Here is a 27,750-nt window from a genome sequence, read left to right as displayed (position 1 = left end):
GTCATCCTAGAGTTTCTGCTTATTTGTTTTTTACCCTGTACTTGATTTTACCTTTACATTGAGCCCACAGCCAGAGCACACTTAAGTGTTTACTGTACCCTCATTAAGCAAGAGAATTATGTTTTGGTAGTTTCTTTGCTGCTTTTCAAAACAGTTTAACATATTTGTTTTGCAGGATTTGTATCTCTTAAGTTAATATACAGTGTTTCCCACAAATAAAAAAAAAAAATACCAGCTGGCTGCTGCTGGTGGATGGCCGTCTGGTTGCCAGGCAGATTAGGTGGCATATTTTACACATGATTTCAGATTCATTACAGACTGCATTTTTTTTTTGTATATTGTACATAACGCATATTCATAACAAGGCAGCTTAAGTTACTTTGCCTCAGATTTATACAAAGCTGCCCTTATAGCAGACAAGCCTCCTGTTTTCACACTGCTCTATGAATACATATTGATAAAATATGTTTTTAAAAGTAAAAACGTGTTCACCTGCAGACAATGTGTGTCTTTTGAAGATGCAACTGCATTTAGCTCAGTTGCTCAGTTTTTGTGCGCCATTGCAGTTACAATTTTAAAGTGTTCTGTGCCAGTAGAATGAAGGTAGTCTGGCAATGCACCTCAGCAGTTTCAGATTTGATTTCTCAGGTGGGTGACATCAGCAACAAAATACTTTACTAATGTGATAATCTGAAGTTTCAAGTTCCCATGTAATAGAAAAGTTTGTCAGTGTGCACTTAATTATGTGTATTTAATCTTTTTTTTTCCTCTGTAAGGGTAATTTTTCAATTCAGTTTTCTCAGTATTTATTCAAATGAACTATTTTTAATAGAATGATTCTTTTTGTATTTATAATTTGTTAAAGCTGTTTATTTTATTTAAGCTATTTGTTCTTTATGAACACATTATTTATAAGGTAAATATTTTGATTTTTTAAATGATTTTTAATGTAAAATAGTAATAATCATCGTAGCCATTAAAAATTTGAGTTAAATACTTCCCTGAGTTAACCGTCATAAATACAATTGTAAACAACATATTGACAACCCTGTTGCTAGAAGTTATTTCTGTGGGAAACACAGTCTACTTACTCTTATAATTTGTTAATTTTACGTTGGTTAGAAGTGGATTTTTGGTCCTCATATTGTTTGCCTCCTTGTGGACTTAAGTCACATCTTTATCATTTTAGTCAATTGGGTACTTTTCTGATGTGAAGAGATTACTGAACTATTTTTATTAATATTTTATAAATAACGCCCTTCATTTCTTTCAGTATTACTGGTAAAAACCCATAAGGCCTGGGGGTTTAATAGTCTTCAATGCATTGAGGACCTGAAGCACTTCTGACACATGGATTTTAAAATCTTCAGAAACAAGTTTAATTTTTACTTAACCTAAAGGCAGGAAATTTGCAGGATTTATTTTCTACCCACTTTTTTGATGTCTCCCTGTCATTTTCTTTCCACTCAGTGTCATGTAGAGAACGAAATGGCAAAAATGAAGAAGAGAATTCAAGAGAAAGAGAAGGAAGTGGAGGAGACAAAGGAAGCCATAGTGAGAATTCAGGTGAGTTGTGTGTCCTGTTTGGTCTCAGTGAAACTGAAGAAGTGACATTGAGTGAGTGTCATATATTCATTAAAATGAGGAATAAATAAAACCAGCTTTTTGTTGAGTAACAATCTGGAAAATAAGAATTTCATTTCTCTAGTGTAAAACCAACTCACCAATTGAATAAATTTGACTGCACAATGTGTTCCAGAACTCCAAAAGCTCACCACGTCAAAAGCTGAGCAACAGTTTGTTCCATATTGTTGGTCATGACTGAATACTTTTCCATGTTGCTGTTTAGGTTCCTAATAAATCTGAGACTTATATCACAGTGAACCATAGCAGCTCCTCATCCCTATCAAGAACTGAATATACAGTAGCCTTCCCACAACAGGATGTGAAGTGGAAAGAGTTTTTAGAAATTAAAGAAAGCATTAATAAAATAATGAAACAAGACACATAACATCATATTTATTGTGATTTCAGTTTAAAACATGTTACTGAATTGACTTTCCATGTTCTCTTAGTGCTCTGCAGTGAAAGAAATACAGGAACACCAGGAGATTTTTACATCTCTACTGCGGTCCATAGAGAAGCTACAATCAGAGGTCACTGGAGTGATTAAGGATCATGAGAAGAGGGAAGTGACAAAGGCTCAAGAGCTCATTGAGCGCCTGGAGAAGGAGATTGAGGACCTGAGGAGGAGAGATGCTGAGCTGGCTGAGCTCTCACAGTTAGATGACCACATCCACTTCCTAAAGGTGAGCAGGCTGATCTGAAGGATACGAACACATGCAAGTCTTTGCCTCTCATGTTCTCCCCTTTATGCTACTCTCATGCAGAAGTTCCCCTTTTCCGGTTTCACTCCTGAAAATTGCAATTTACCCAACATCACTTTTAATGAAGATTTTCTTCCTGAGACACTGAGGAAGGACCTGACTGATCTGAAGGAGAGTTTGGAGAAAATAAGCTGCTTAGAACTTGTTAAAACCAGTGAGGCAGGTTGGTTGTCATCCTGTGACCTTCATCCAGTGACTACAGAATTTATTTATTAAGCCATTTCTATGAAACTTTGGCTTTATGCTAGGGGCTGCTGTCTTGCTGTAAAATACGTTTTCTCCCAATCTTCAGAATTCTTGTAGACTGTATCCAGTTTTCCTTCAGAAATTCCCTATATTTTCCTGTATTCACTTTATCTTCTAACCTCACAAACCTTCCAGGGCCTGATGCAGAGAAGTATCCTCACAGCATGATACAGTTTTTAATAATATGGAGTATTCAACATATGCCAAACTTGGTGTTTAGTCTAATGACCAAAAAGCCATTTTGGTCTCATCATACCATAGAACCATTTTTTCATCTCACCTCAGATTCTTCACATGTACCTTCCAGTGAATTCTGGATAAAACAATGTCACATACGCTTTTTTAACAGTGTGGCTTTCTTTTTGCCACTCTTCCATAAAGCTGTGACTGGTGAAGCACTCATGCAACAGTTGGTGTCTGCACAGTCTCTATGATCTTAGTCACTGTACCTTGTCTTTCCTTCAGAGATTTCACACATCTCTCGGTGACCTCACTCACTAGCCGTCATCTTGCGTGAACACAAAGTTTGTGTGGACAGTCTTCTCAAGGCAGATACTCAGCTCTGCCATACTCTTTCTATTTTTTCATAACTGATTTAAAGGAATATTCAGTGATTTTGATATTTTCTTGTCTGCATTCTCTCACTTGCACTTTTCACTCACATTTTCACAGAGTTGTGTGGAGTGTTCTTTTGTCCTCATTATGTGGGTTTTGGCCACCATACTGAAACGCCACAAGTGAGACTTTTCAGATAAGTTGCATTTATACATCAGTCAATTGACAGGTAGTCTCTATTGAGCTAATTTTGTGACTTCTAACAGCAATTGGCTTCACCAGTGATTATTTAAGGGTGTCATTAAAGGGGGCAAATACTTATGTTATAAATAATGTTTTGTATTTGTCAATAGAGTATTTTTCTGCTGACCAGTGTCAAAAAAGCCAAACTGAGTCCACTGTGACTTAGTGTTGTATAATAGTATAATGTGAATAGTGACAAGGGGGTGAAAAAGAAGCTATGGTGCTTGTCATGGACACTCAAGGGCAGACATGATATGTTTCTCTTTCTCTCCTTAGAAGTCAGTACTCCAGATTATGCCATACAGAATCTGAAAATTGGAGATCAAGTTTTAAAATGTAAGTCTACTTTTATTATTCTATAGTTTTGATATTTAAGGGGAATGTTTTTCATGAGTTATTCCAGCAGTTCTGTTATGTTTAATAACATAAACACTAATTGGACCAGTGATAGCAAATTTATGTGTTTTCTCTTTTTGTAATTTTGATTAGAGGTTACCACTTGGCACTGGCTCTCTTACCCCAGCATGTGCCCTAGTAGGTTATTAAAAAAATGAAGCATGAGAAGTGAAAAGAGTTGGGGATCTAAGAAGAAAAAAGTGCTTACTAAAGTGATGACTAGATGATGAGTGTACACAATCCTCACAGATATTTTAGTCAAGTTGCAGAATTCCAAAGTAGGGTGTCTTGTTCTGATACAGGTCTTGAGACAACCAACCATGCTGCTGATTTAGCCTTTATTAAAGTTGAACCACTGGGCAGATTCAAGATGTAGTCAAAGATGTTCTTCCAGGTCAGCAACTTCCACACTGCAGAGGAAACAGACAGGCATGTCACTCTTCCAGGTTTTACCACAGTCTCTTTCTGCATCTACTGATTCAAGCACCCTTTTACCTCTGTTACACTTACACTTACAAAAGGGCCCTACCTTACTCAAGAACAGCCCTGAATTGTTTAAGTGGTGTTCTATTCCTAACAGAAACTCTTTTTAGCTTTAATGTTATTGATCGCTTGAACATTTGGCACCAAGCTAATGTAATTAACTACCTGAAAGATCCAGGCAAACACACTCTAAGAAAAATTTAGAAAGCCAAGGTTTTGATTACATTTTGGAAGATTACAAAAATATAGCATTGTTCAAAGCTGAAATAAGTACCCATCAAAAGATGATGATGATGCAGGTATGTAAAGATTACATATATATTTATGCAGATCTAAATATTACATATATATATACACATATACATATATGTGTATATATGTGTGTATATATATGTATGTATGTGTGTGTGTGTGTGTGTATATATATATATGTATGTATATATATATATATATATGTATATATGTATATATATATATATATATATATATATATATATATATATATATATATATATATATATATATATATATATGTGTATATATATATATATATATATATATATATATATATATATATATGTATATGTATATATATATATGTATATATATATATATATATATATATATATATATGTATATATATATATATATATATGTATGTATATATATATATATATATATATATGTATATATGTATATATATATATATATGTATGTATATATATATATATATATATATGTATATATATGTATATATATGTATATATATATATATATGTATATATATATATATATATATATATATATATATATATATATATGTATATATATATATATATGTATATATATATATATATATATATGTATATATGTATATATATGTATATGTATATATATATATATATGTATGTATATATATATATATATATATATATGTATATATATATATATATATATATATATATATATATATATATATGTATATATATATATGTATATGTATATGTATATGTATATATATATATATATATGTATAGGTATATGTATATGTATATGTATATAATTTGGTTGAAACACAACTCCTCATTCAATGTGTTTTCTTTATTTTCATGACTGAAGGCATCAAAACTATGAATGAACACATGTGGAGTTATGTACTTAACAAAAAAGGTGAAATAACTGAAAACATGTTTTATATTCTAGTTTCTTCAAAATAGCCACCATTTGCTCTGATTACTGCTTTGCACACTCTTGGCATTCTCTCGATGAACTTCAACAGGTAGTCACCTGAAATGGTTTTCCAACAGTCCTGAAGGAGTTCCCAGAGGTGTTTAGCACTTGTTGGCCCCTTTGCCTTAACTCTTCACTATTTTGAATTTACCAATGTAAATTGTCATGAAAATAAAGAAAACACATTGAATAAGGAGGTGTGTCCAAACTTTTGGCCTGTACTATATATATATATATATATATATATATATATATATATATATATATATATATATATATATATATACTGCTCAAAAGAATTAAAGGAACACTTTTTAATCAGAGTATAGCATAAAGTCAATGAAACTTATGGGATATTAATCTGGTCAGTAAAGTAGCAGAGGGGGTTATTAATCAGTTTCAGCTGCTTTGGCATTAATGAAATTAACAACAGGTGCACTAGAGGGGCAACAATGAGATGACCCCCAAAACAGGAATGAATGATTTAACAGGTGGAGGGAGGCCACTGACATTTTTCCCTCCTCATCTGTTTTTTCACTAGTTTTGCATTTGGCTATGGCCCGTGTCAGTACTGGTAGCATGAGGCGATACCTGGATCCTATAGAGGTTGCACAAGTAGTCCAATTTCTCCAGGATAGCCGTCACATCAATACGTGCCTCCCATTGCCTCCCACAGTCCCACAGTCTCAATGGCATGAAGGAGATTCCAGGAGACAGGCAGTTACTCTAGGAGAGCTGGACAGGGCCCCTTGTAGAAGGTCTTTAACCCATCAGCACGACCCACTGGTATCTGCTCCTTTGGGCAAAGAGGAACAGGATGACTGCCAGAGCCTACAAAATGACCTCCAGCAGGCAGGCCACTGGTGTGAATGGCTCTGACCAAACAATCAGAAACTGACTTCATGAGGGTGGCCTGAGGGCCCGATGTCCTCTATTGAGCCCTGTGCTCACTGCCCAGCTTCATGGAGCTCGATTGGCAATTGCCATAGAATACTTGAATTGGCAGATCCACCACTGGCACCCTGTGCTTTTCACAGATAAGAGCAAGTTCACCCTGAGCACATGTGACAGACATGAAAGTGTCTGGGAAAGATTTGGAGAATGTTGTGCTGCCTGTAACATCGTTCAGCATTTGGTTTGGTGGTAGGTCAGTGATGGTCTGAGGAGGTATATCCACGGAGGTACACACAGACCTCTACATGCTAGACAACCGCACTTTGACTGCCATTAGGTATTGGGATGAAATCCTTTGACCCATTGTTAGACCCTATGCTGGTGCGGTAGGTCCTGGGTTCCTCCTGGTGCATGACAATGCCCGGCCTCATGTGGCGAGAGTATGTAGTGATCCCCCAGGAAACCATCTGTCATCTCATTAGGAGCATGCATACACTCGAGTATGATTTGGAGTTGCTGCAATGAAATTTTGGCAAAATAGACTTACTTACCTGTCTGTTGAATCATTTTTTCCCTTTGATTTTCGGGGTGTCTTTGAATTCAATCCTCTGTAGGTTGATAATTTTCATTTCCATCAAACGATGTGCTGTCTTTTTGTTCCTATCACATTACTCAGTCCATATCAGTATCCAGCAGGATTTTTTTCCCTTCGAGATGTGATGTGTTTTCAAAGTGTTCCTTTAATTTTTTTGAGCAGTTTATAATAAAATGTAAATTTGGCAGAATAGAGCATCTAAATCAGTAGGTATACTCTAAGAAAGGACATTTTGATACATTAATATTTAGAGGCAAACCCCCTCCCCTGACAATAGAAAAAATAAATACCCCAAATTCTCAAAAGTGCTTTGACTGTTATATCTGAAATCTGTTAAATGATATAGAGAAAGAAAAATTTGCCAACCTTTTTTTCTTTTTTTTAATTAATGATGATGAAGTGAGTTCTCTGCTGTAAATGCCCTGCATCCTTTTTTGGTCTGGTTGCTGATGCTGTAATTGTGCAAAAATATGTGGTTGCTGCCTTATGCAAATAAATGGGCTCCAGTACCTGATGCTAAGGAAATAGAAAAATGTTTGATAAAGCTCAAACAAAGATGTGCTTAGCAAGTTGTGTTCTTGGGTTCACGCAGTACTGTCTAATCTGTTGGTAGTTTTTGCATACTTTAAATAATGGGTTGGAGACAGGCAGCCCATGGTTGTGAAATACATGCAACATTGCTGACAACTGAGGTGTCCCTTTGAAAGTTAGACCATGATGTGTCTGTATGCTCCTTTACTCAAATCAGAAACATTGAAGGTGGTACAGCATACCAATCAATCAATCAATCAATCAACATTTATTTATATAGCACATATTCATACAAAAAATGTAGCTCAAAGTGCTTTACAAAATGAATAGAGAAATAGAAGACACAATAAAAGATAAACATAAGTCAACATTAATTAACATAGAATAAGAGTAAGGTCCGATGGCCAGGGTGGACAGAAAAAACAAAAAAAAAAACTCCAAAGGCTGGAGAAAAAAATAAAATCTGTAGGGGTTCCAGACCAAGAGACCGCCCAGTCCCCTCTGGGCAATCTACCTAACATTAGTCAAACAGTCCTCTTTGTATTTATGGTTTTCATGGAAGGACCTGATGATGATGGTCACGTAGACTTCTGGCTTTCAGTCCATCAATGTTGGTGCATCATGATGCTTTGAGTAGGTGGTGGTGGCCGCCACCACAAAGAAACCGGAAAAGAAACAGAAGAGAGAGTAGGGGTCAGTATGGATTTTGGAGCCACTGTGAATAATTATTATGAAGAATTGAACATACAGAGTATCAGTATTAAGTTAAAGTGAAGTTATAAAAAGGCCATGTTAAAGTAATGTGTTTTCAGCAGTGTTTTAAAGTGCTCTACTGTATTTGCCTGGCGAATTCCTATTGGCAGGCTATTCCAGATTTTAGGTGCATAACAGCAGAAGGCCGCCTCACCACTTCTTTTAAGTTTAGCTTTTGGAATTATAAGGAGACACTCATTTGAAGATCTAAGGTTACGATTTGGAATATAACGCGTCAGGCATTCCGATATATAAGATGGAGCGAGATTATTTAAGGCTTTATAAACCATAAGCAGTATTTTAAAGTCAATCCTGAATGACACAGGCAACCAGTGTAGTGACCAGCTCACTTCAAACTCTGGGCACAACACAAGCTGGTAGAGACAGCATGCCTAAGTCAGTTTAAATGTTCACTCAGCTCTGTTAAAGGGTCCCCCACATACAGAACATACAGGAAGTGGACATTGTACATAGTTCACCATATTATTTCTTTTAACCTGTTCTTTCCTGCATAAAGCTTAAAGCTTTAAATTCATTGCATGCAACACTTTATTGTGCAGCATATACTGTAAAGTGTCATTGTTATGCATACTAATATGGTAAATTAAATCATGATTCATTGTATATTGCTTTTGATTTAACCCTCTAAAACTTTGTGATTGTGAAAACATGACATGTTGCGCTACAGGAATTATATTTATACCCAAGATTCCCATTATTTCCACTAATTACCTCTTTGAATTTAAAAGAATTCAATTTCCTATAAAACTGTTTTTTCCAATGATCATCAGCAAAAGCCAAAGTCATTTACAAAACAAGAAGTGATGTATGGCAAGAATGTTTTATTGACGTGTAGTTGTATTTAGCATGTTTAAGAATAAGGAGCTTCAGTGAACAAATAAATTAGCTCCTGCTTAAAAAATGATAAATATTGTATATTCCATTAGTTACACGGTACTTCTGATACATCTGATTAACTGACACCACTGCATCTGATGCCTATTTAGCCATCCATTATCCAACCCGCTATATCCTAACACAGGGTCACGGGGGGTCTGCTGGACCCAATTCCAGCCAGTACAGGGTGCAAGGCAGGAACAAATCCCGGGCAGGGCACCACACCACCGCAGGACACACACACACACACACCAAGCACACACTAACTAGGGACAATTTAGGACCACCAATGCACCTAACCTGCATGTCTTCGGACTGTGAGAGGAAACTGGAGCACCCGGAGGAAACCCACACAGACACAGGGAGAACATGCAAACTCTCCACCCAACTGGTGTCTATTGTCATAGGAAATTTACTGGGCAAAGCCAGGAAACACATTTAGTAAATATATATAATATAGAATTAAGTGACTCGGTACAGAATATTGTGACTCGTTGGTCTTCTATTGTATGGACATTGATGTTTCAGTACATTGATTATGACATCTTGATGCATCATATGTGTTCTGAAAAGTGCTGATGTCCATGTAATGGCTGTAGGCTTTCATCTGAGTTTCCATGACAAGGAGGTGCTGCTGCTGTGAGATAATGAGACCAGTGAGCCACTCCAATCAGTTTTTATTACATTTTGGGGATATTTTTTAAAATCTAGCCTGGTACTTGATTATCTACCTCACTGAATAATCCTGTCTGTGTTTCAGTTATCAGTGAGCGCCCCCTGCTGTCTGACATAGAAATGGTCAAAGGTTCAAAGGTGGGTAAACTGTGCACTCTCAGCTGCACCATTTCCAGGTTCTTCCCTAGTGAACTCACAGTCACCTGGCTGAGGGTCAGAGCAGAGGATGGACATCAACCTGTTACTGCAGGATCAGCTCACTGGACAGCAACAGTGAACACAACCAGGCCGGTGAAGAGAAATAACACCTATGAAGTGACCTCTGTGGTCCAGTTCACCCCTAGCCGTCTCAGCGAAGTAGAAGAGATGACATATATCTGCAGGGTGGAACATGTGACCCTTATGGGAAAGGCCATTGAGAAGAAGTCTGGCAGACTGGAGTTAGCTGGTGAGTCTGGTTTACTTAATGGCTGCTCATTTCTGTTCTGTTGTGTCCGTCAGACTTCACTCAGAGTCTCCTGCTTCATAATTTGTTTTTTTAACTGCTTTTAAAAGTCTAATTTTTTACAGCAGAAACATGAATCTGTATTCTATTCTTCAAAATAAGTCTATAATTAAAAATAATAAATATTATTATTTGATTGTTCAACAAAACTTTTTCAACTCCATTCCTTCACTGAGTTTTCATGTTCTTCTGTCCCAGCTGTTGACAGAAAACCCCAGCTCTCTAATGTGCAGATTTTCTTCACTGAATTTAATCAGCCCTGCACCCTGACCTGCGTTGTGTCAGACTTCTATCCCAAGGGGATCAATGTCACGTGGATGAGAAGACGCAAGGGAACACAGAGTACTAACATGGCAGAGTCAGAGAACTGGATGGCCACGGTGTGTCACTACGGACCAACCTTAAGAGATAATAAATACTCGCTGGTGTCTCGGGTCGAGTTCACCCCACAATCCCTGAATGACCTGGAGGACATGGAATTCATCTGCAGAGTGGAGCACAAGACCCTGAAGAAGGTGCCCATTGAGAAGAGCTCTTCAGTGATTCCTGGTAAGATTTGTGATGAGACACCTCATCCTGAAGCCCATTACAACACATAAACACATAACCATTGTCTTAAAAACTTGTTTTTGTCTGCTCCCCAGGTCTGCAGAAGAGGCCAATTGTCTCAGGTGTTCAAGTGGATAATTATCGTGTTGGGTATGGCCAGCAATACAAGCTGAGCTGCTCCATCCAGGATTTTTTCCCCAAAGACATCAAAGTAACCTGGATGTCAGCAACAGGAAGCTATTATGATGAATACTATGATGAATGCTATGATACTTCACTTTGTGTTCCTCAGAGAGGACAACATAGCTACCATCTGGTGCATAACTGCACTTTTACTACTCGGAGTCAGAAAGAAGATGTGATCTGTCAGGTGGAGCATGAGACTCTGAATGGCAAGTGTATCACGATACAGGCTGCGAACTGGGCCAGGTGAATGTGTCTGTGTTGTATGCAGTGCTGGGTAAGTTACTTTTAAATAGTAATATATTAAATACTAGCAAAATACCCGCGCTTTGCAGCGGAAAAGTAATGTGTTAAAGAATTAATGAAAAAGAAAAGGAAACATTTTAAAAATAACGTAACATGACTGGCAATATAATTGTTTGGTCAGTGTTATGAGTGTTGCTGTCATATATATATATATATAAACATATACACACACACATATATACATACATATATACACATACATCTACATATACACACATACATATACATACACACACATATATACACACAAATACATACGAGCATATATATATACATACACATATATATATAAACATATATATATACATACATATCTACATATATACATATACACACACACATATATATATATATATATATATATATATATATATATATATATATATATATATACACATATATATATATACACACATATATATATATATTGTGGAGGACTGCCGGCTTCTCATGCCGGTCCTCACCCACAGGCCGCCAGGAGGAGCCCTTCCGACAGCAGGATAGTGCCCCGAGGTCCAGCAGGGCCTCATGGACTTTGTAGTATTTATACACAGCCCTGCTGGATACCTTGGGGGCCACCAGGAGTCGCTGTGGGAGGGTTTATGGGCTCTTTTGTGCCTTATGACCCGGGGTACGTCACGGTCATGTGGCGGGAAGGAACGCGTGCTCCGGGTTGAAGTAAAAGACTGATTGCCCTGACCCGGAAGGAAAAAGGAACTGTGGGCTGTTGGGACAGAAACACCTCCGGGTCAGGGGCTATAAAAGGGCGGTGCCTCGCTCCAGACAATGAGCTGAGTTGGGAGGCAGGGTGGCTAAGCATCTGGGAGAGTGGAGGATTATTATTATTATTATTATTATTATTGGAGTATTTGGGAGTGGAGGGTGCTTTGTGCACATTATTGATATAATAAATATCATTATTGGACTTTTACCTAGTGTCTGACGTGGTGTCTGAGGGTGCAAGGGTGTATATATACTGCTCAAAAGAATTAAAGGAACACTTTTTAATCAGAGTATAGCATAAAGTCAATGAAACTTATGGGATATTAATCTGGTCAGTTAAGTAGCAGAGGGGCTTGTTAATCAGTTTCAGCTGCTGTGGTGTTAATGAAATTAACAACAGATGCACTAGAGGGCAACAATGAGATGACCCCAAAACAGGAATGGTTTAACAGGTGGAGGCCACTGACATTTTCCCTCCTCATCTTTTCTGACTGTTTCTTCACTAGTTTTGCATTTGGCTACAGTCAGTGTCACTACTGGTAGCATGAGGCGATACCTGGACCCTACAGAGGTTGCACAGGTAGTCCAACTTCTCCAGGATGGCACATCAATACGTGTCATTGCCAGAAGGTTTGCTGTGTCTCCCTGCACAGTCTCAAGGGCATGGAGGAGATTCTAGGAGACAAGCAGTTACTCTAGGAGAGCTGGAGAGGGCCATAGAAGGTCCATAACCCATCAGCAGGACCAGTATCTGCTCCTTTGGGCAGGAGGAACAGGATGAGCACTGCCAGAGCCCTACAAAATGACCTCCAGCAGGCCACTGGTGTGAATGTCTCTGACCAAACAACCAGAAAGACTTCATGAGGGTGACCCAAGGGCCCCATGTCCTCTAATGGGCCCTGAGCTCACTGCCCAGCAGCATGCAGCTCGATTGGCATTCGCCATAGAATACCAGAATTGGCAGATGCACCACTGGTGCCCTGTGCCTTTTACAGATGAGAGCAGGTTCACCCTGAGCACGTGACAGAAGTGAAAGGGTCTGGAGAAGCCATGGAGAACATTATGCTGCCTGTAACATCATTCAGCATGAGCAGTTTGGTGGTGGGTTAATGATTGTCTGGGGAGGCATATCCATGGAGGGTCACACAGACCGCTACAGGCTTGACAAAGGCACCTTGGCTGCCATTAGGTATCAGGATGAAATCCTTGGACCCATTGTCAGACCCTATGCTGGTACAGTGGCTCCTGGTGCACGACAATTCCTGGCCTCATGTGGTGAGAGTATGCAGGCAGTTCCTGGAGGATGAAGGAATTGATACCATTGACTGGCCACCACACTTTCCTGACCTAAATCCAATAGAACACCTCTGGGACATTATGTTTTGGTCCATCCAATGCCACCAGGTTGCACCTCAGACTGTCCAGGAGCTCAGTGATGCCCTGGTCCAGATCTGGGAGGAGATCCCCACAACACCATCTGTCATCTCATTAGAAGCATGCACCGATGTTGTCAGGCATGTATACAAGAACACAGGGGCCATACAAAGTGCTGCGTACAATTTTGAGTTGCTGCAATTAAATTTTGGCAAAATGGACTAGCCTGCCACATAATTTTTCACTCTGATTTTTGGCGTCTTTGAATTCAGGGCTCTGTAGGTTGATCATTTTCATTTCCATCAAACGATGTGGCATCCTTTCGTTCCTAACACATTACCCAGTCTATATCAGTATAGATATCCAGGAGGATTTCTTTTTCCCATTGAGATCTGATGTGTTTTCAAAGTGTTCCTTTAATTTTTTGAGCAGTTTATATATATATATATATATATATATATATATATATATACAGTCTTTGGGGTGCGAGCAACTGTTGCTGGGGTGCCAGAATCCATGAAGGAAGAAAAATGAAAAACATTATTTGTACAAAATCTTAATTTATTTATCCATTCCTAAATAATTAAATGGGCAGGCTATTTCGTATCAGTGCAATACGCTGTTTGTTAAAACGGATGACTCCCGCTCTTACGTGCAAGTCTTCGTGGATATTATGAACTATCGTTTCTGTTCAAGTTCTATTTAAATTTTAAATAGAAGGAATTTTTATTTAGTCGACAGAATATTATTCCGGAATAAATCAACTCAAACCTTAAATAACTTATATTTTGCTCTCCATAAAAATATATCCTGTCTAAATTATACAAGTTAGAAATAAAGTAAACGTTAAAAGAACAAAGATTCAAATTTCTTTACTCTTATGTAATTTTACATAAAAAATAAACTTAGATTTTAAATATCCCAAAAGATTTTGCTCTCCATAAAAATATATCCTGTCAAAATTATACAAATTCAAATATGAACATGCTGCATAACAAAACCTGGAAATATAAATAAAATGTGTTATTTTCAGCAATAACAAATCAAATCATTCAGTTGTCTTTGCTCTTATGTCATTTTATCAGAGGTGGACGCCTGGCATCTTTTTTTGGCCACAGGTTCGTTTCTGTTTGGTGTGAGGTTCTGTGTTGTGGAGATTCTCAGGATGGACTGCAGGTGCTCATCAGTGAGGCGACTCCTGTGTGCTGTTTTGTTAGTCTTCATCACTGAGAAGAGCTTCTCACACAGATATGTGCTACCAAACATGCACAAGGTTCGAGCCGCATGTAGACGGAGCTGGAGCATTTCTGCGGGAATGGAGTGAATAAACTGTGCGGGCCGTGCAGTATCGTACTTTGCCTTCAGTGTGCTATTACACTGCAGCTCAATCACCTCCATCTGAATCTGCACAGGTGCAGTTTCCACATCGACGGCAAATGGGTTGCGAAACAACTCAAAATTCTTTTTTTGTTCTTCAAAGTCACCAAAGCGCCGTGCAAACTCAGTGCGCAGTGTGCTCAGTTTATCACTAAAGTGCGTATTTGGGAACACCGTTGTGCCGACTTGGTTCAACATTACTTGGCAACAGGGAAAGTGGGGCAAGTTGCACTGGTGCATTTGTGTCTCCCATAAAAGCAGCTTCACTTGAAATCACTTTGTGATTTTGCACGGGTAAAAACGTCTGCTGGATTTAGGGTGGGGACGGGTTTTGTTCCGTATTTTTTTTATCATTTTTTTTAAAGCAGCGTCTCATGCAAATCATCCCACACGCATTTTATGAAGATGCCTCCTTTCCTACTTTTGATTGGGTAATACTTGATGTCATCGTTAGTTTGATTGGTCTTTTAACTGTCCAGTGAGGGAGGCGGGTCTTTTAAGTAGAGTCTGCAAAGTGTGCGTTCCTTATTTTTTTGTATTAAAAGTGGTAACCCTAGCTGGATTCTTCTTTAACTCTTCTGCTTTCTGTATCTTCTGCATTGCATTCAGGTCTTTCAAGTTATCGTGATGTTTTGTCTCATAGTGCCGTCTTAGATTAAATTCTGTAATTACAGCCACATTAGCTCCACAAATGAGACTGCGTGTTTACCGGCAATGTCAGTAAACATATACTCAGCCTCCCATCGGTTTTTAAGGGCTCTATTTTCAGAATCAACTTTTCTTTTCGGCATCGTGTGGGCTAGCTTCGCAATAACTTGCAGCATCATAAGCTAGACTTGATTAACGCGGTAAGTGTTCGGCAAGGCAGCTAAAGCGCTGCATTATGGGATCTGTAGTTTATTGTGTTACCAGCGCTTCATATCCCGGGCCATTAATAACAATAATATACAACTCGTTTATATCCTGCGTCCTCTCATTAAACTTGTATCCCGCATTACCCGTGGGCATGCATGCCAGCGGCAGCCTGTCTATGAACTTAATTTAAATTTTATGTTTACACCGTGCTTTGTTTCCGAAGTAGCAGAACTCATGAATATGGTTGTATATGTCACTCGCTCGCTTCTTATTGTTTCGCTGCCTTCTCAATTATATAATGCATGTTTTCTTCAGCGTTTTGGAGCTCTTCCTGGTTTTCTACGTACTGCGTTAAAAGTCAGTTCACGTGATTACGTGGGAGGCGTGATGATGTCACACGAAACTCCGCCCCCACGGTTTTCGCGCTCAACTCCATTACAGTAAATGGAGAAAAACAGCTTCCAGTTATGACCATTACGCGTAGAATTTCGAAATGAAACCTGCCCAACTTTTGTAAGGAAGCTGTAAGGAATGAGCCTGCCAAATTTCAGCCTTCTACCTACACGGGAACTTGGAGAATTAGTGATAAGTCAGTGAGTGAGTGAGTCAGTGAGGGCTTTGCCTTTTATTAGTATAGATATATATACACTAGCAAAATACCCGCACTTCGCAGCGGAGAAGTAGTGTGTTAAAGAAGTAATGAAAAAGTCAATTTGTCAATGAAACCTTTTGTAAGTAGTGCCTGGAGGATTCAGAGTGTGGAGAAACTCTAGAGACAGCGTGTGTATTAACTTGTGGATTTTTCTGTGAGTATTTGGTGGCAGCGTGACGAAGTTGCTTCCGCAACAATGCGTTAGCTGCGGAGCTCAGCTCAGAGCGAAATGAGGTGAATGGGAGGGGTGATGATGACGTGACTCCCCCACCCGCCTTAACTGTCAATCCCCCACAAACACAGTCTCTCAGGATTTGCATAAGCACAGCCCTTCACCAGCAATTTTAACTTCGTTACAAAGTGATGAAAACTCTCGTTTATACCCTGCGTCCTCTCATTAAACTTGTATCTCGCATTAGTCGTGGGCATGACAAACGCCAGCGGCAGCCTGTCTATGAACTTAATTTAAACTTTAGGTTTACACCGTGCTTTGTTTCCGAAGTAGCTGCAGTCATGAATATGCTTGTATGCGTCACTCGCTCGCTTCTTATTCTTTCGCTGCCTTCTCAATTGTATAATGCATGTTTTCTTCAGCGCTTTTTGGAGCTCTTCCTTGTTTTCTACGTACTGCGCTCACAGTCAGTTCACGTGATTACATGGGAGGCGTGATGATGTCACACGAAACTCCGCCCCCCACGGCCATCGAGCTGAACTCCATTACATTATATGGAGAAATATAGGTTCCAGTTATGACCGTTATGCGTAGAATTTCGAAATGAAACCTGCCCAACTTTTGTAAGTAAGCTGTAAGGAATGAGCCTGCCAAATTTCAGCCTTCTACCTACACGGGAAGTTGGAGAATTAGTGATAAGTGAGTGAGTGAGTCAGTGAGGGCTTTGCCTTTTATTAGTATAGATTACATGTTACTTAAAAAAAGTAATAAAAAGTATATAAGAATATTACTTATATTATTAAGTAGTGTATTATATAGTATTTTATTACTTCACAAATAAATTATTGAAGTTCAAAAGTATTCGGTAAGCAAATGTTTAAGAAAAGCACAGTACATTCATGAACACATCTGCAACTGAATGAGCTCTCACAGACAAACACACAATAACAATTATTAGCTATTCTCAATATAATCACTGCAAGGCTATAAATGAATAAAATACATATATTTTTTAGGTATATAAATTAAAAGAGTACTGCTTAACTTTGGCACACAAAGGTGTCCTAATGTTTGCATATTAAGCAAAGTAAGCAAGTAATTTAAACATGGCAATTTTAATATTATAGAATTGTAAACTATTGAAAGTTATCTGACAGCTGTCCTATATTTTTATAGTCAAATGACGATTTACCTTGTCAACAAAATTAAAAGTGAAGCAACAAGATTAGCTTGAGTTTCCAAAATATTTAGGGACCTATGTATTCATATTTTTTCTTTGAAATCACGTGAAACCTTTATAATGTCTCATAAGAAGCAATCTTTCAAAACAAAAGTCTGAAAGACTGTTTAGTGTGAGCTAAGCCGAAGACTTCCATTACTGAAAAATTTTTAGACAGGAGCACTTAGAAGAGACTGGCACATTTATATCATAAGAAAATATGCTTGGCTCTCAGAAATCTATAGAGGCATTCTACTCTGGTTGCATTTTTCAGATTATCCAGGATTATGATGTATGTATCTCATGGATTTCTGCAGCAATCTCATCAGAGATGTGGTGGTCTTGAATGTGCCTGCAAGCAGTGACAGCTTTTTTGAGCTGTAGATTAGAATTAATTCAATGGGCAGTAATTCTCTAAAAAATTCATGCAGACCATACATATAAACTGGTCTACTGAAAATTTACCTTAAGATCATGTTAAATCTTGTTGCAAGTGTAATAAGATACTTTTTTTATTGGAGATGTGCGTCTAGAAGGCAGTATCTTGCAGTTGTGACTTTATGGGCTGCAAGTACTCCACATTATAAAAAGCAATAATGGCTTGTAGCAGAGAATGTGCAACAGCAGACTTGCTCTGAGCAGTAACGTCTATATTTTGTAATTGGTGATAATATAAAATGTAACAGTAAAAGATTAGTGCCTGCTGGGTACCATTTGATAATGTACAGTGGTGTGAAAAACTATTTGCCCCCTTCCTGATTTCTTATTCTTTTGCATGTTTGTCACACAAAATGTTTCTGATCATCAAACACATTTAACCATTAGTCAAATATAACACAAGTAAACACAAAATGCAGTTTTTAAATGATGGTTTTTATTATTTAGGGAGAAAAAAAATCCAAACCTACATGGCCCTGTGTGAAAAAATAATTGCCCCCTGAACCTAATAACTGGTTGGGCCACCCTTAGCAGCAATAATTGCAATCAAGCGTTATGAGCGATAACTTGCAATGAGTCTTTTACAGCTCTGGAGGAATTTTGGCCCACTCATCTTTGCAGAATTGTTGTAATTCAGCTTTATTTGAGGGTTTTCTAGCATGAACCGCCTTTTTAAGGTCATGCCATAGCATCTCAATTGGATTCAGGTCAGGACTTTGACTAGGCCACTCCAAAGTCTTCATTTTGTTTTTCTTCAGCCATTCAGAGGTGGATTTGCTGGTGTGTTTTGGGTCATTGTCCTGTTGCAGCACCCAAGATCGCTTCAGCTTGAGTTGACGCACAGATGGCCGGACATTCTCCTTCAGGATTTTTTGGTAGACAGTAGAATTCATGGTTCCATCTATCACAGCAAGCCTTCCAGGTCCTGAAGCAGCAAAACAACCCCAGACCATCACACTACCACCACCATATTTTACTCTTGGTATGATGTTCTTTTTCTGAAATGCTGTGTTCCTTTTACGCCAGATGTAACGGGACATTTGCCTTCCAAAACTTTCAACTTTTGTCTCATCAGTCCACAAGGTATTTTCCCAAAAGTCTTGGCAATCATTGAGATGTTTCTTAGCAAAATTGAGATAAGCCCTAATGTTCTTTTTGCTTAACAGTGGTTTGCCTTTGGAAATCTGCCATGCAGGCCATTTTTGCCCAGTCTCTTTCTTATGGTGGAGTCGTGAACACTGACCTTAATTGAGGCAAGTGAGGCCTGCAGTTCTTTAGATGTTGTCCTGGGGTCTTTTGTGACCTCTCGGATGAGTCGTCTCTGCACTCTTGTTGTAATTTTGGTCGGCCGGCCAAGTCCCAAAGCTTTAGAAATGGCTTTATGACCTTTACCAGACTGATAGATCTCAATTACTTCTGTTCTCGTTTGTTCCTGAATTTCTTTGGATCTTGGCATGATGTCTAGCTTTTGAGGTGCTTTTGGTCTACTTCTCTGTGTCAGGCAGCTCCTATTTAAGTGATTTCTTGATTGAAACAGGTGTGGCAGTAATCAGGCCTGGAGGTGGCTCACGGAAATTGAACTCAGGTGTGATACACCACAGTTAGGTTATTTTTTTAACAAGGGGCAATTACTTTTCACACAGGGCCATGTAGGTTTGGATTTTTTCTCCCTAAATAATAAAAACCATCATTTAAAAACTGCATTTTGTGTTTACTTGTGTTATATTTGACTAATGGTTAAATGTGTTTGATGATCAGAAACATTTTGTGTGACAAACATGCAAAAGAATAAGAAATCAGGAAGGGGGCAAATAGTTTTTCACACCACTGTATCAGGATAAAGAAAATCACTGTAGACTTTAAGTAGTTTGTTAAAACGGTGATATTATTACTTTTCTGCATCAAGGTAACTTGAATAGTATTACTTATTTTGCAACAGAAGAATTGTATATTACTCATGACACAAAAAAGTAAAATTATTACATAATGTATTATATTTGGAACTTGTTGCACCCAAATCTGGTCGTGTGGTACAGGAACTGCCCTCGCATGTTACAAATAGTTGTGTCCCATTAAAGACAGGGTCTTGACTTTGATCAGCACTGTCATCCAGTTTCACTACCTTAATAATAATAATAATAATTATGTACATTTATATAGCATTTTTTCAACTACTCAAAGCATTTTAGTGAGTGAGGGGGCCACTTTAGCTACCACTAATGTGCAGCATCCACCTGGATAATACGACAGCAGCCATTTTGTGCCAGTACGCTCACCATACATTAGCTGTTAGCAGGTGAAGCAGTGACAGACATAGCCAATTAGTGACCGGGGATGAATAGGGAGCCAGAATGACTAGGACATGGAGGGCAATTTGGCCAGGCCATCAGGATACACCATATTCTTTTCAAAGGATGTCCAGAAATCTTTAATGACCACAGAGAGTCAGGACCTTGATTTTAAATCTAATTTGAAGAACAGCACCATTTTTACAGCACATTGCCCCCTGTCACTGTACTGGGGCATTGGGATCCACATTCAGACAACCGTGCAAGTGCCCTCTGCTGGCCTCGCCAGGACCTCTTCTAGCAGCAACCCAAGCTTGACACTCTCATTCACTTTGGATGACCCCAAAATTTTCTTTTTGTGTTGACTTTCAAACTAATCCTGATCATATTTATAATACTGTGTAATCTGAGGCCGCAGAAGTGTATCAGCTCTCATTCACCTGACTGATAAGACCTCTGGTTCGTTTTTGTGTTTATAAATAGGGTGGAAATCTGTGATGAGCTGAACCCGCACTCAGTCAAGGAGCTCCTCCTTCACTATGTCATTAACAAGGTTATAGGTCATTTATGAAAAAGGAGTAGCCACTGTGATAATGGGCAGGTACCTTTCAATAGTTTCAATATTCTTAAAATGTGAGAGAAGGCAGCTATAGTATCTCATTTAAGGTCACCCAGGGTACTGAATCTCAAGGCTTATTGTTATATAATGTTTAGAATGTATGACTACAGTATTTCTATAGTATCAAAGCCAACAGTTGCATCGATGCACTAGGAGTTACTAAGACAATTGAATCTTCATCTTTGATCTTTACACCTTAGCCACAGGTTGACTCCAACATTCTACAAGTAACACTCTTTTTGTTTCACACTCTTTTAATAAGGCAAAAAAAAGCACAAAGAAGTTAAAATATGAGCCAGTGAAGAATGGCAAATAAACACAAGACAGAGTTGCAAGTTGACACTACAAGCACAACATAGCAGTCCCCGCATGCAATCAGACATTCATCTTATTGCTGACCTGAGCTGCTGCAGAATGGACATCTGAGCTAATAGAGTGTTCCAGTAACCAAAGATATTAATGTCCAAAAAGAAAAGAATCACACACACACAAGATGAGACATTAACGCTTTCTTGCTTCCCTGTCAATCACCTATCAACTCATTGCCAGTCTTCAGCACAGGTTCAGGGTGATGGGAGTCGGGTGTCAGTGAAGGGTATACAGTGTGAGAAGAGAGAACCTCTGTACTTGCATCATGTCTAACCTCTCCTTTTTATTCTAATTTTGCAGGTGAGTTTCCAACATTTTCAAATTAAAAAATCTAAACCTCAGTATGTGTGATGTATGCATCAGAGAGCACAAAAAAGGACATCCCACTTGAAAGCCCTGTATACTTCACCACATAGCAATCATCTTTCATGTCTGACCTGTCCAGCTCTTCCCCAGTCGACTTGATGTTTTGAAACTCCACATGGAATTGGACACCTGGTGCTAACAGTCAAGTAGAGCAGCAGCTTCATTATTTGTAGAGTGTGAGGTGAGAGAACCTTTATGTACATCTCCTCCTCATCCTCTCCTTTACTTGAATTTCTATCATAACATGAACTTTGAATGTGAAGCTTGACCATGACTGAAGACTCAGCGCAACCTCTTATATAATAAACTAAGGAGAAAGAAGGTAATTTAATCAAGTCAGATATGTCTAGTCTCCATCTCACTTCAGTAGTCATAACTGAACTAACAAAAGGATATAACCAACATAGTCTATAAAGCAATGACACTGAAGTGGCGACGGGGAGGCAGTGTGTGTTGGTCATTTTGCCTGCTGCCATGTTAAACTTTAAAGTCACTGCCTTGTTTATCTGATCTTCACTGCTGCTGAGGCCTAAAACTGAGTGGCCAACAGATACTCCTCATTTGGGGCTGATGGGATTGAACTGAGTGCTTTAAAATTCTAACACATGAACAAAATTCTAGAGAGTTGGGCTAATAATATTTGTTGCATCCATACAGTGAATCTCCAAGGTCTTTGCCACAGCTGACAACAACACACACATTTATGAATCACCAAGGAAAGCACAACATTATGTTCTCAGATTCACCTTCTCCAATTCAGTATCACAGGGAGTCTTAGCCTGTCCATGCAGTATTGGGCATATGGCAGGAACAACTGTGATTAGTTGTTGTAGTTTATCACAGGATCAATGAAGATGGGTCAGAGAAATGTAAGAATTCTCCACTGAGGTTTCAAGCCCAGCATGTCATGGCAGACACAAGACTTATAATTTTGACAGGAGTCACTATTGCCACCTGCTTAATGTGATTGTGAGTAGCAGTGGACTGGCAGTTCATTAGCCTCCAGATCATAACGTAGACTTTCAATGCAAAAGGTAGGCGACTTAAAAAAGGCTGACTGGTAGGTGGTGAGGGATAAACTTACAATATAACAACTATTAAGAATTTTAGAGCATATTTGGGAATTAAGTGAAACATCATAATTTTTGGCAAATCTTTCCAGCTCTGAGACAATATTTTCTGAAGCCATAAGTTTGAATAAATGTCACCCAGCTGTAACCAGGACTAGGGCACTGTGACATTCATCTAAACAATTAACCTCTCATCTGATGGACTTCTGTGACAAGGACCTCTTCTGCCATCAGGACTATGTGCTGGTTTGTCATTTTACTTTTTTAATGTTTAAAAAGGATGTCCTGTAAATCAAAGTCGTATGATCAGGCTTAAATTCCAAAATGTCTACAGAGTTGATGACTTTGTCCAGGCTTTGTATGTAGTTTTAACTTAATCTTGTTATTAGGTTTGTTGATGGCATCTTTTCTCTCATGTTTTCTATGTCTTGATTCTCTCTTTTTTAAATCCAGCTGTTGATCCTCACTGTTAATGTCAATGACTCGCTCTAGTAGCTTATATGGGGCCCGTGTGTGCAGCTATAAGCTCACCAGTTATGAGTTAAGACTTTTCTCCTCTCTAGTTCTGATATATTCATGGAGTCCACTCCTCACTGTTGTTTATGCCTGCAAGTGGACTGCCTCACCAGAGACACAAGTCCTGATTCCCCTGACTCCCCGCACTGCCAGTAGTTGAGTCAGTCCCATCAGACCCTGCTGAAGATCCATAGCAAAAAGTCATCATCTTTGATAAAAATGAATAGGGCTGTGGTTTGATTAAAAATGCAATTGTGATTAATCAAAAAATTACAATTCTTAATAGAAATTAACTGCATATTAATCTCAATTTATCACACTTCCTTCAAGCATATTAATATTTCCCTATAAATCAGAAATAACTTATAATAAAAAACTATTTTAATAATCTCTTACCTATGCATATTAAATTATTTCAGTTAGTTTATTAAACAGTTTTGTGTAACAGAAACAGTGCCCAATGACCACCAAACACACACAAGGGTTGTTACTATAATATTTGGGAAAACCAATACGTAGGGTTTGGACTGTTGTGTTGCAAGACAACCTACCAAAAGCACTAACAAGAGTCAACTCTGCAGCTATCACTTTAAGTTTAGGAGTCATTAGCTAGATTGAAAATGTGCATCGACTAGGCTTTTAAACAGCAAAGAACAGGATGAAAAAGACTTATACATATGTACCTGATTGGGTTATTTATATAGATGTGTTAAATTGCACATTGCTCTTATAATGTATCATTTATGAATTTTAAAATAAGTATAATCTTCAGATCAAATGGATGGAAATATGATCAATATGCACTAAGTATTTCTTACTTAAGTTCCAGTTCATAAGACGAAAAAGTAGAGGAGTTCGAACTTAGGACAGTCTACCCCTACCCAAATTCTGAACTTAACCTCACAGACCAGGCAGCAATAGTAACCCTGGATGCCTAATCTTAAGTCAATAACCCACACATATCTGCCTTAATAGGATAAGCCAAGTTCAAGTTCATAAGACTAAAAATTAGGGGGTGTTCAACCTTAATAGGATAAGTCAAATTTTTATTTACTACAAAGTCCCTAATGCCCTGTGGGAGTCTGGGGCACCATTATACTGTAGGGACACTGCCATCTATCATCTTGGGGGAAGCAGGGTCTCAAATTAGTTGCTTTCCCCCATCCTTCCACTCTTGGGGCATCCCGGCCAGCTTGAACTGTCGCCCGTCCCTCACAATGGATGGGTCAGAATTGCCGTAAATATACACAAGATATCATGTCATGTTTTCTTTAATACCGTAAATCCCAACTTTTGCATGGGAAGCTGCGTATGAACATTTCAAGCCTCTTTTTGTGTGTACACAAACTTTATAACTCTGACCCCAGGAGACACAGACTCTGTCACTTGGTGGGCCTGTCAAGGCTATGGCTGAGTTCTAGACTTTCCTGCCTCCCAACCTGAGCTCTTAAAAACAACTTTTATATGTATGTATATATGCTTTAATACATATGCTTTATATAAGAAAAGTGAACTAAATTAAAATTGCAGTTTGTCAAAGAATGTGACAGTTTTCCTGGACAGCAATGCACTGCACTTTCGGCTGGTATGATTTCAAGAACACTGATAAAGATGCCCACATTCAAGTCATTCCCTTGCCTTTTCTTCCAGATATTTACAGTTCATATTTGCCGGGATGTATGCAATCCTGTCTTCACAGAGACTCAGCTAATCAGTTTCACCCATAGCTTTCAAAGAGTTTGTAGATATGCATCAAGTCTGCAGCATGTGCACAGGGACTGCTTTTAGACTATAATGTGGCGATATAAATTTCACAGCACAGAGACACCCTTTTATTTACATAAATCTGTACTTTCTCTTCATTTGAGTTTAGTGCATCTTCTCTTACATATTTAGTTTTGTCAGATTTTGCTTTTTTATATATATATATATATATATATTTCTAGTGTGATTGACAGGGTGCATGGGTGGGTGTCAAGGTTCCTTACCTGGATGGGAGGTAAGCCCTTCAGTGGCACAAGTAATAGGGCAAAGATCGTCCTTCCTCAGCCAGGAGATAGGCAGAATATGCCAATGCATCAGTGGGTACACTAGCATCCTGGCAGGGTTGGATCAAGAAATGATACCTAAATGGGTGGTCAGTGTAGTGGATGCTCTGGGGTAGATAACCTGGCAGGATTACATGCTTCTCTGACATACTAAATGACAGCGTTCCCGGGTGATGACCCCTGTACAAACACCCACAAGGTATGCTGGGAACTGTAGTCCTTTAGGGCAGTCTTGTCAAGTTCTATGGATTGCAGCCGGAGGTGCTGCAGGGATTCATCATCCCTACTTTATGGGAGTTCTGATTGACCTGGAAGTACTTCCACCAGGTTATGCCCAAGCACTGGAAGTACTCTTGGGTCCAGCATAAAAGAAACTGCTCAACTGCAGCTAGGGAAGTTGGAGTCAGGTGGAATGAGGACAAAGCACAAATAGAGGGTTTGAAGGAGAGAAAAAGGAGAAGAATTGTTGTATTTGTGAGTTTCAAAGCCTTTTTGTAAGGAATTTGTACAAATAAACCTTTTTAATGTAAAAGGACTTGTGCTGGTTGTGTCGGAGGTTTGGGGTACTGCAATGTACTGGTCACACTAGTAAATAATTCAGGCATACTTTTCAATGCAGGTTTATATATCATAATTGAAATTGTATTTACATGTGTTTATTATATGTAATTAACCACGGTACAAGAAAGACATAGCAGCACTTGAAGCTGTGCAGAGGAGAGCAACCAAGTGCATCATGGGACTTAAGGACTTGTCATACGCTGACAGACTCAGAGTATTAAACCTATTTAGACTGCGTGGATGTGTAATCCAGGTATTTAAAATCCTCAAAGGCATCAATAAAGTAGATCCAGTAATAAGAGTGAATCACACACTTAAATCACATCAGCGGACATTAAGGGGAAGCGCATTTAAAACTGAAGCCAGAAAGGACTTCTTTACACAAAGAGTTGTGGGAGTTGAAGAAGAAACCTTGACCGCCTTTAAGAAGAATCTGAATGAGATATTAGGACATCTTAGCTATTAGCTAAACAAACGGGCCTGATGGACTGAATGGTCTCCTCTTTATGTTCTTATTGTAATGTAATTATAACCTGGAGGTTTACCTTACCTTACCTTAATTACTTTTCTCTCTTTGGGTTTTTTCATTGTGTCATGATTTTGATTACAGAATCTTTGAAGATATTCAGTTCTCTGATTCATGACATCTCAGTGGTGCAACCACTACCTTAAGCATTGTTAACCTTGTAGTCATTTTACTTTCTTTCAGGTGAAGTGTTTGGATACTTAAATATTAGACAGACAGCACCTGCTTGCCTGCATGCAGCAATGGGTTTAGCTACAAAAGAATCCTTCTTGAATTTCCGATTTTTTTATTTTTATGATTTTCTTTTGCCCTGAGCTCTATATTCAGTAACCTGGATTCCATGCACTTAGGGATCCCACTGCCCATTTGTTTGATCAATACAGCTACTACTTGGGTTGTTATAGCACTTACCTGGGCCATTATATAGAATGAAGTTCTGTTTGCTCTCATCTGTTTGTGCTTGCAGACAGATATTGTGGGTTTTATTTAAATTGTGATCATAAGTTGTTGTGCTGCAACAACATGTAACTCAATGCCAGTAAACATGTGAGTATTAAAATTCATCAAAACCCTAAACAACATGACTATGGCTGTTCTGCCATGAATGAATTTGGCCAGCCCTGAGGCAATAAAGGGCTGGGAGATGAGAAGGTAAATATCAGGAACAAACAGTTGTTAGAGCTGGAAAGGAGATAAGCCAAAATGCCAAAACCGAATGCACGTCTCAGTAATTGTAGCAAAAACACATGCAAGGTCATAATAAGATTTTGATGTAAATAAGGTAGCTAAATGCACCAACTGTTTTCATGCATAAATTCAAAAACGGTGGAAGTAGGATGGTATCATCTTCAGTACTGTTAGCATGACAACATCATTGGTTGCACTATTTGTGGCAATGAAGCACAATTACCAGCAACAATATGTCTGTGACAGAAAAGAATGAAATGGCAGTATCATTGTCACCAAAATAGCAATAAAAATGATAAAATAGCCAAAATGAAGATAAAAGTGCCAAAAGTATAGAAATTTAAACTTATCAAATGAAAACCCCAGTGATAAAAACCAAAGTGTTGGAGTTCATCCTAGGTCCAACCCTGACAGGGGACCCAAAAATGTCACAACAAAGTCTGTTTAGCAACAGTCAGGTAC

At 38.5% G+C, this 27,750-nt stretch overlaps 1 protein-coding gene across 1 annotated transcript; it reads left to right on the top strand.

Annotated features, from left to right (window-relative positions):
• The first annotated feature begins 1,473 nt into the window (after positions 1–1,473).
• Positions 1,474–26,450, top strand: LOC120534488 (signal-regulatory protein beta-1-like). Its single transcript, XM_039762087.1, has 8 exons — positions 1,474–1,566; positions 2,076–2,309; positions 2,391–2,550; positions 3,708–3,767; positions 9,971–10,333; positions 10,589–10,939; positions 11,035–11,399; positions 21,815–26,450. Exons 1-7 carry the CDS (start codon positions 1,489–1,491, stop codon positions 11,370–11,372), a joined length of 1,584 nt encoding a protein of 527 aa, XP_039618021.1. The 5' UTR covers positions 1,474–1,488; the 3' UTR covers positions 11,373–11,399; positions 21,815–26,450.
• Positions 26,451–27,750: the final 1,300 nt, after the last annotated feature.

Source organism: Polypterus senegalus, chromosome 8, assembly GCF_016835505.1.
Source record: "Polypterus senegalus isolate Bchr_013 chromosome 8, ASM1683550v1, whole genome shotgun sequence".
Taxonomy (NCBI): domain Eukaryota; kingdom Metazoa; phylum Chordata; class Cladistia; order Polypteriformes; family Polypteridae; genus Polypterus; species Polypterus senegalus.
This window is presented reverse-complemented; position numbering and strand designations above follow the sequence as displayed.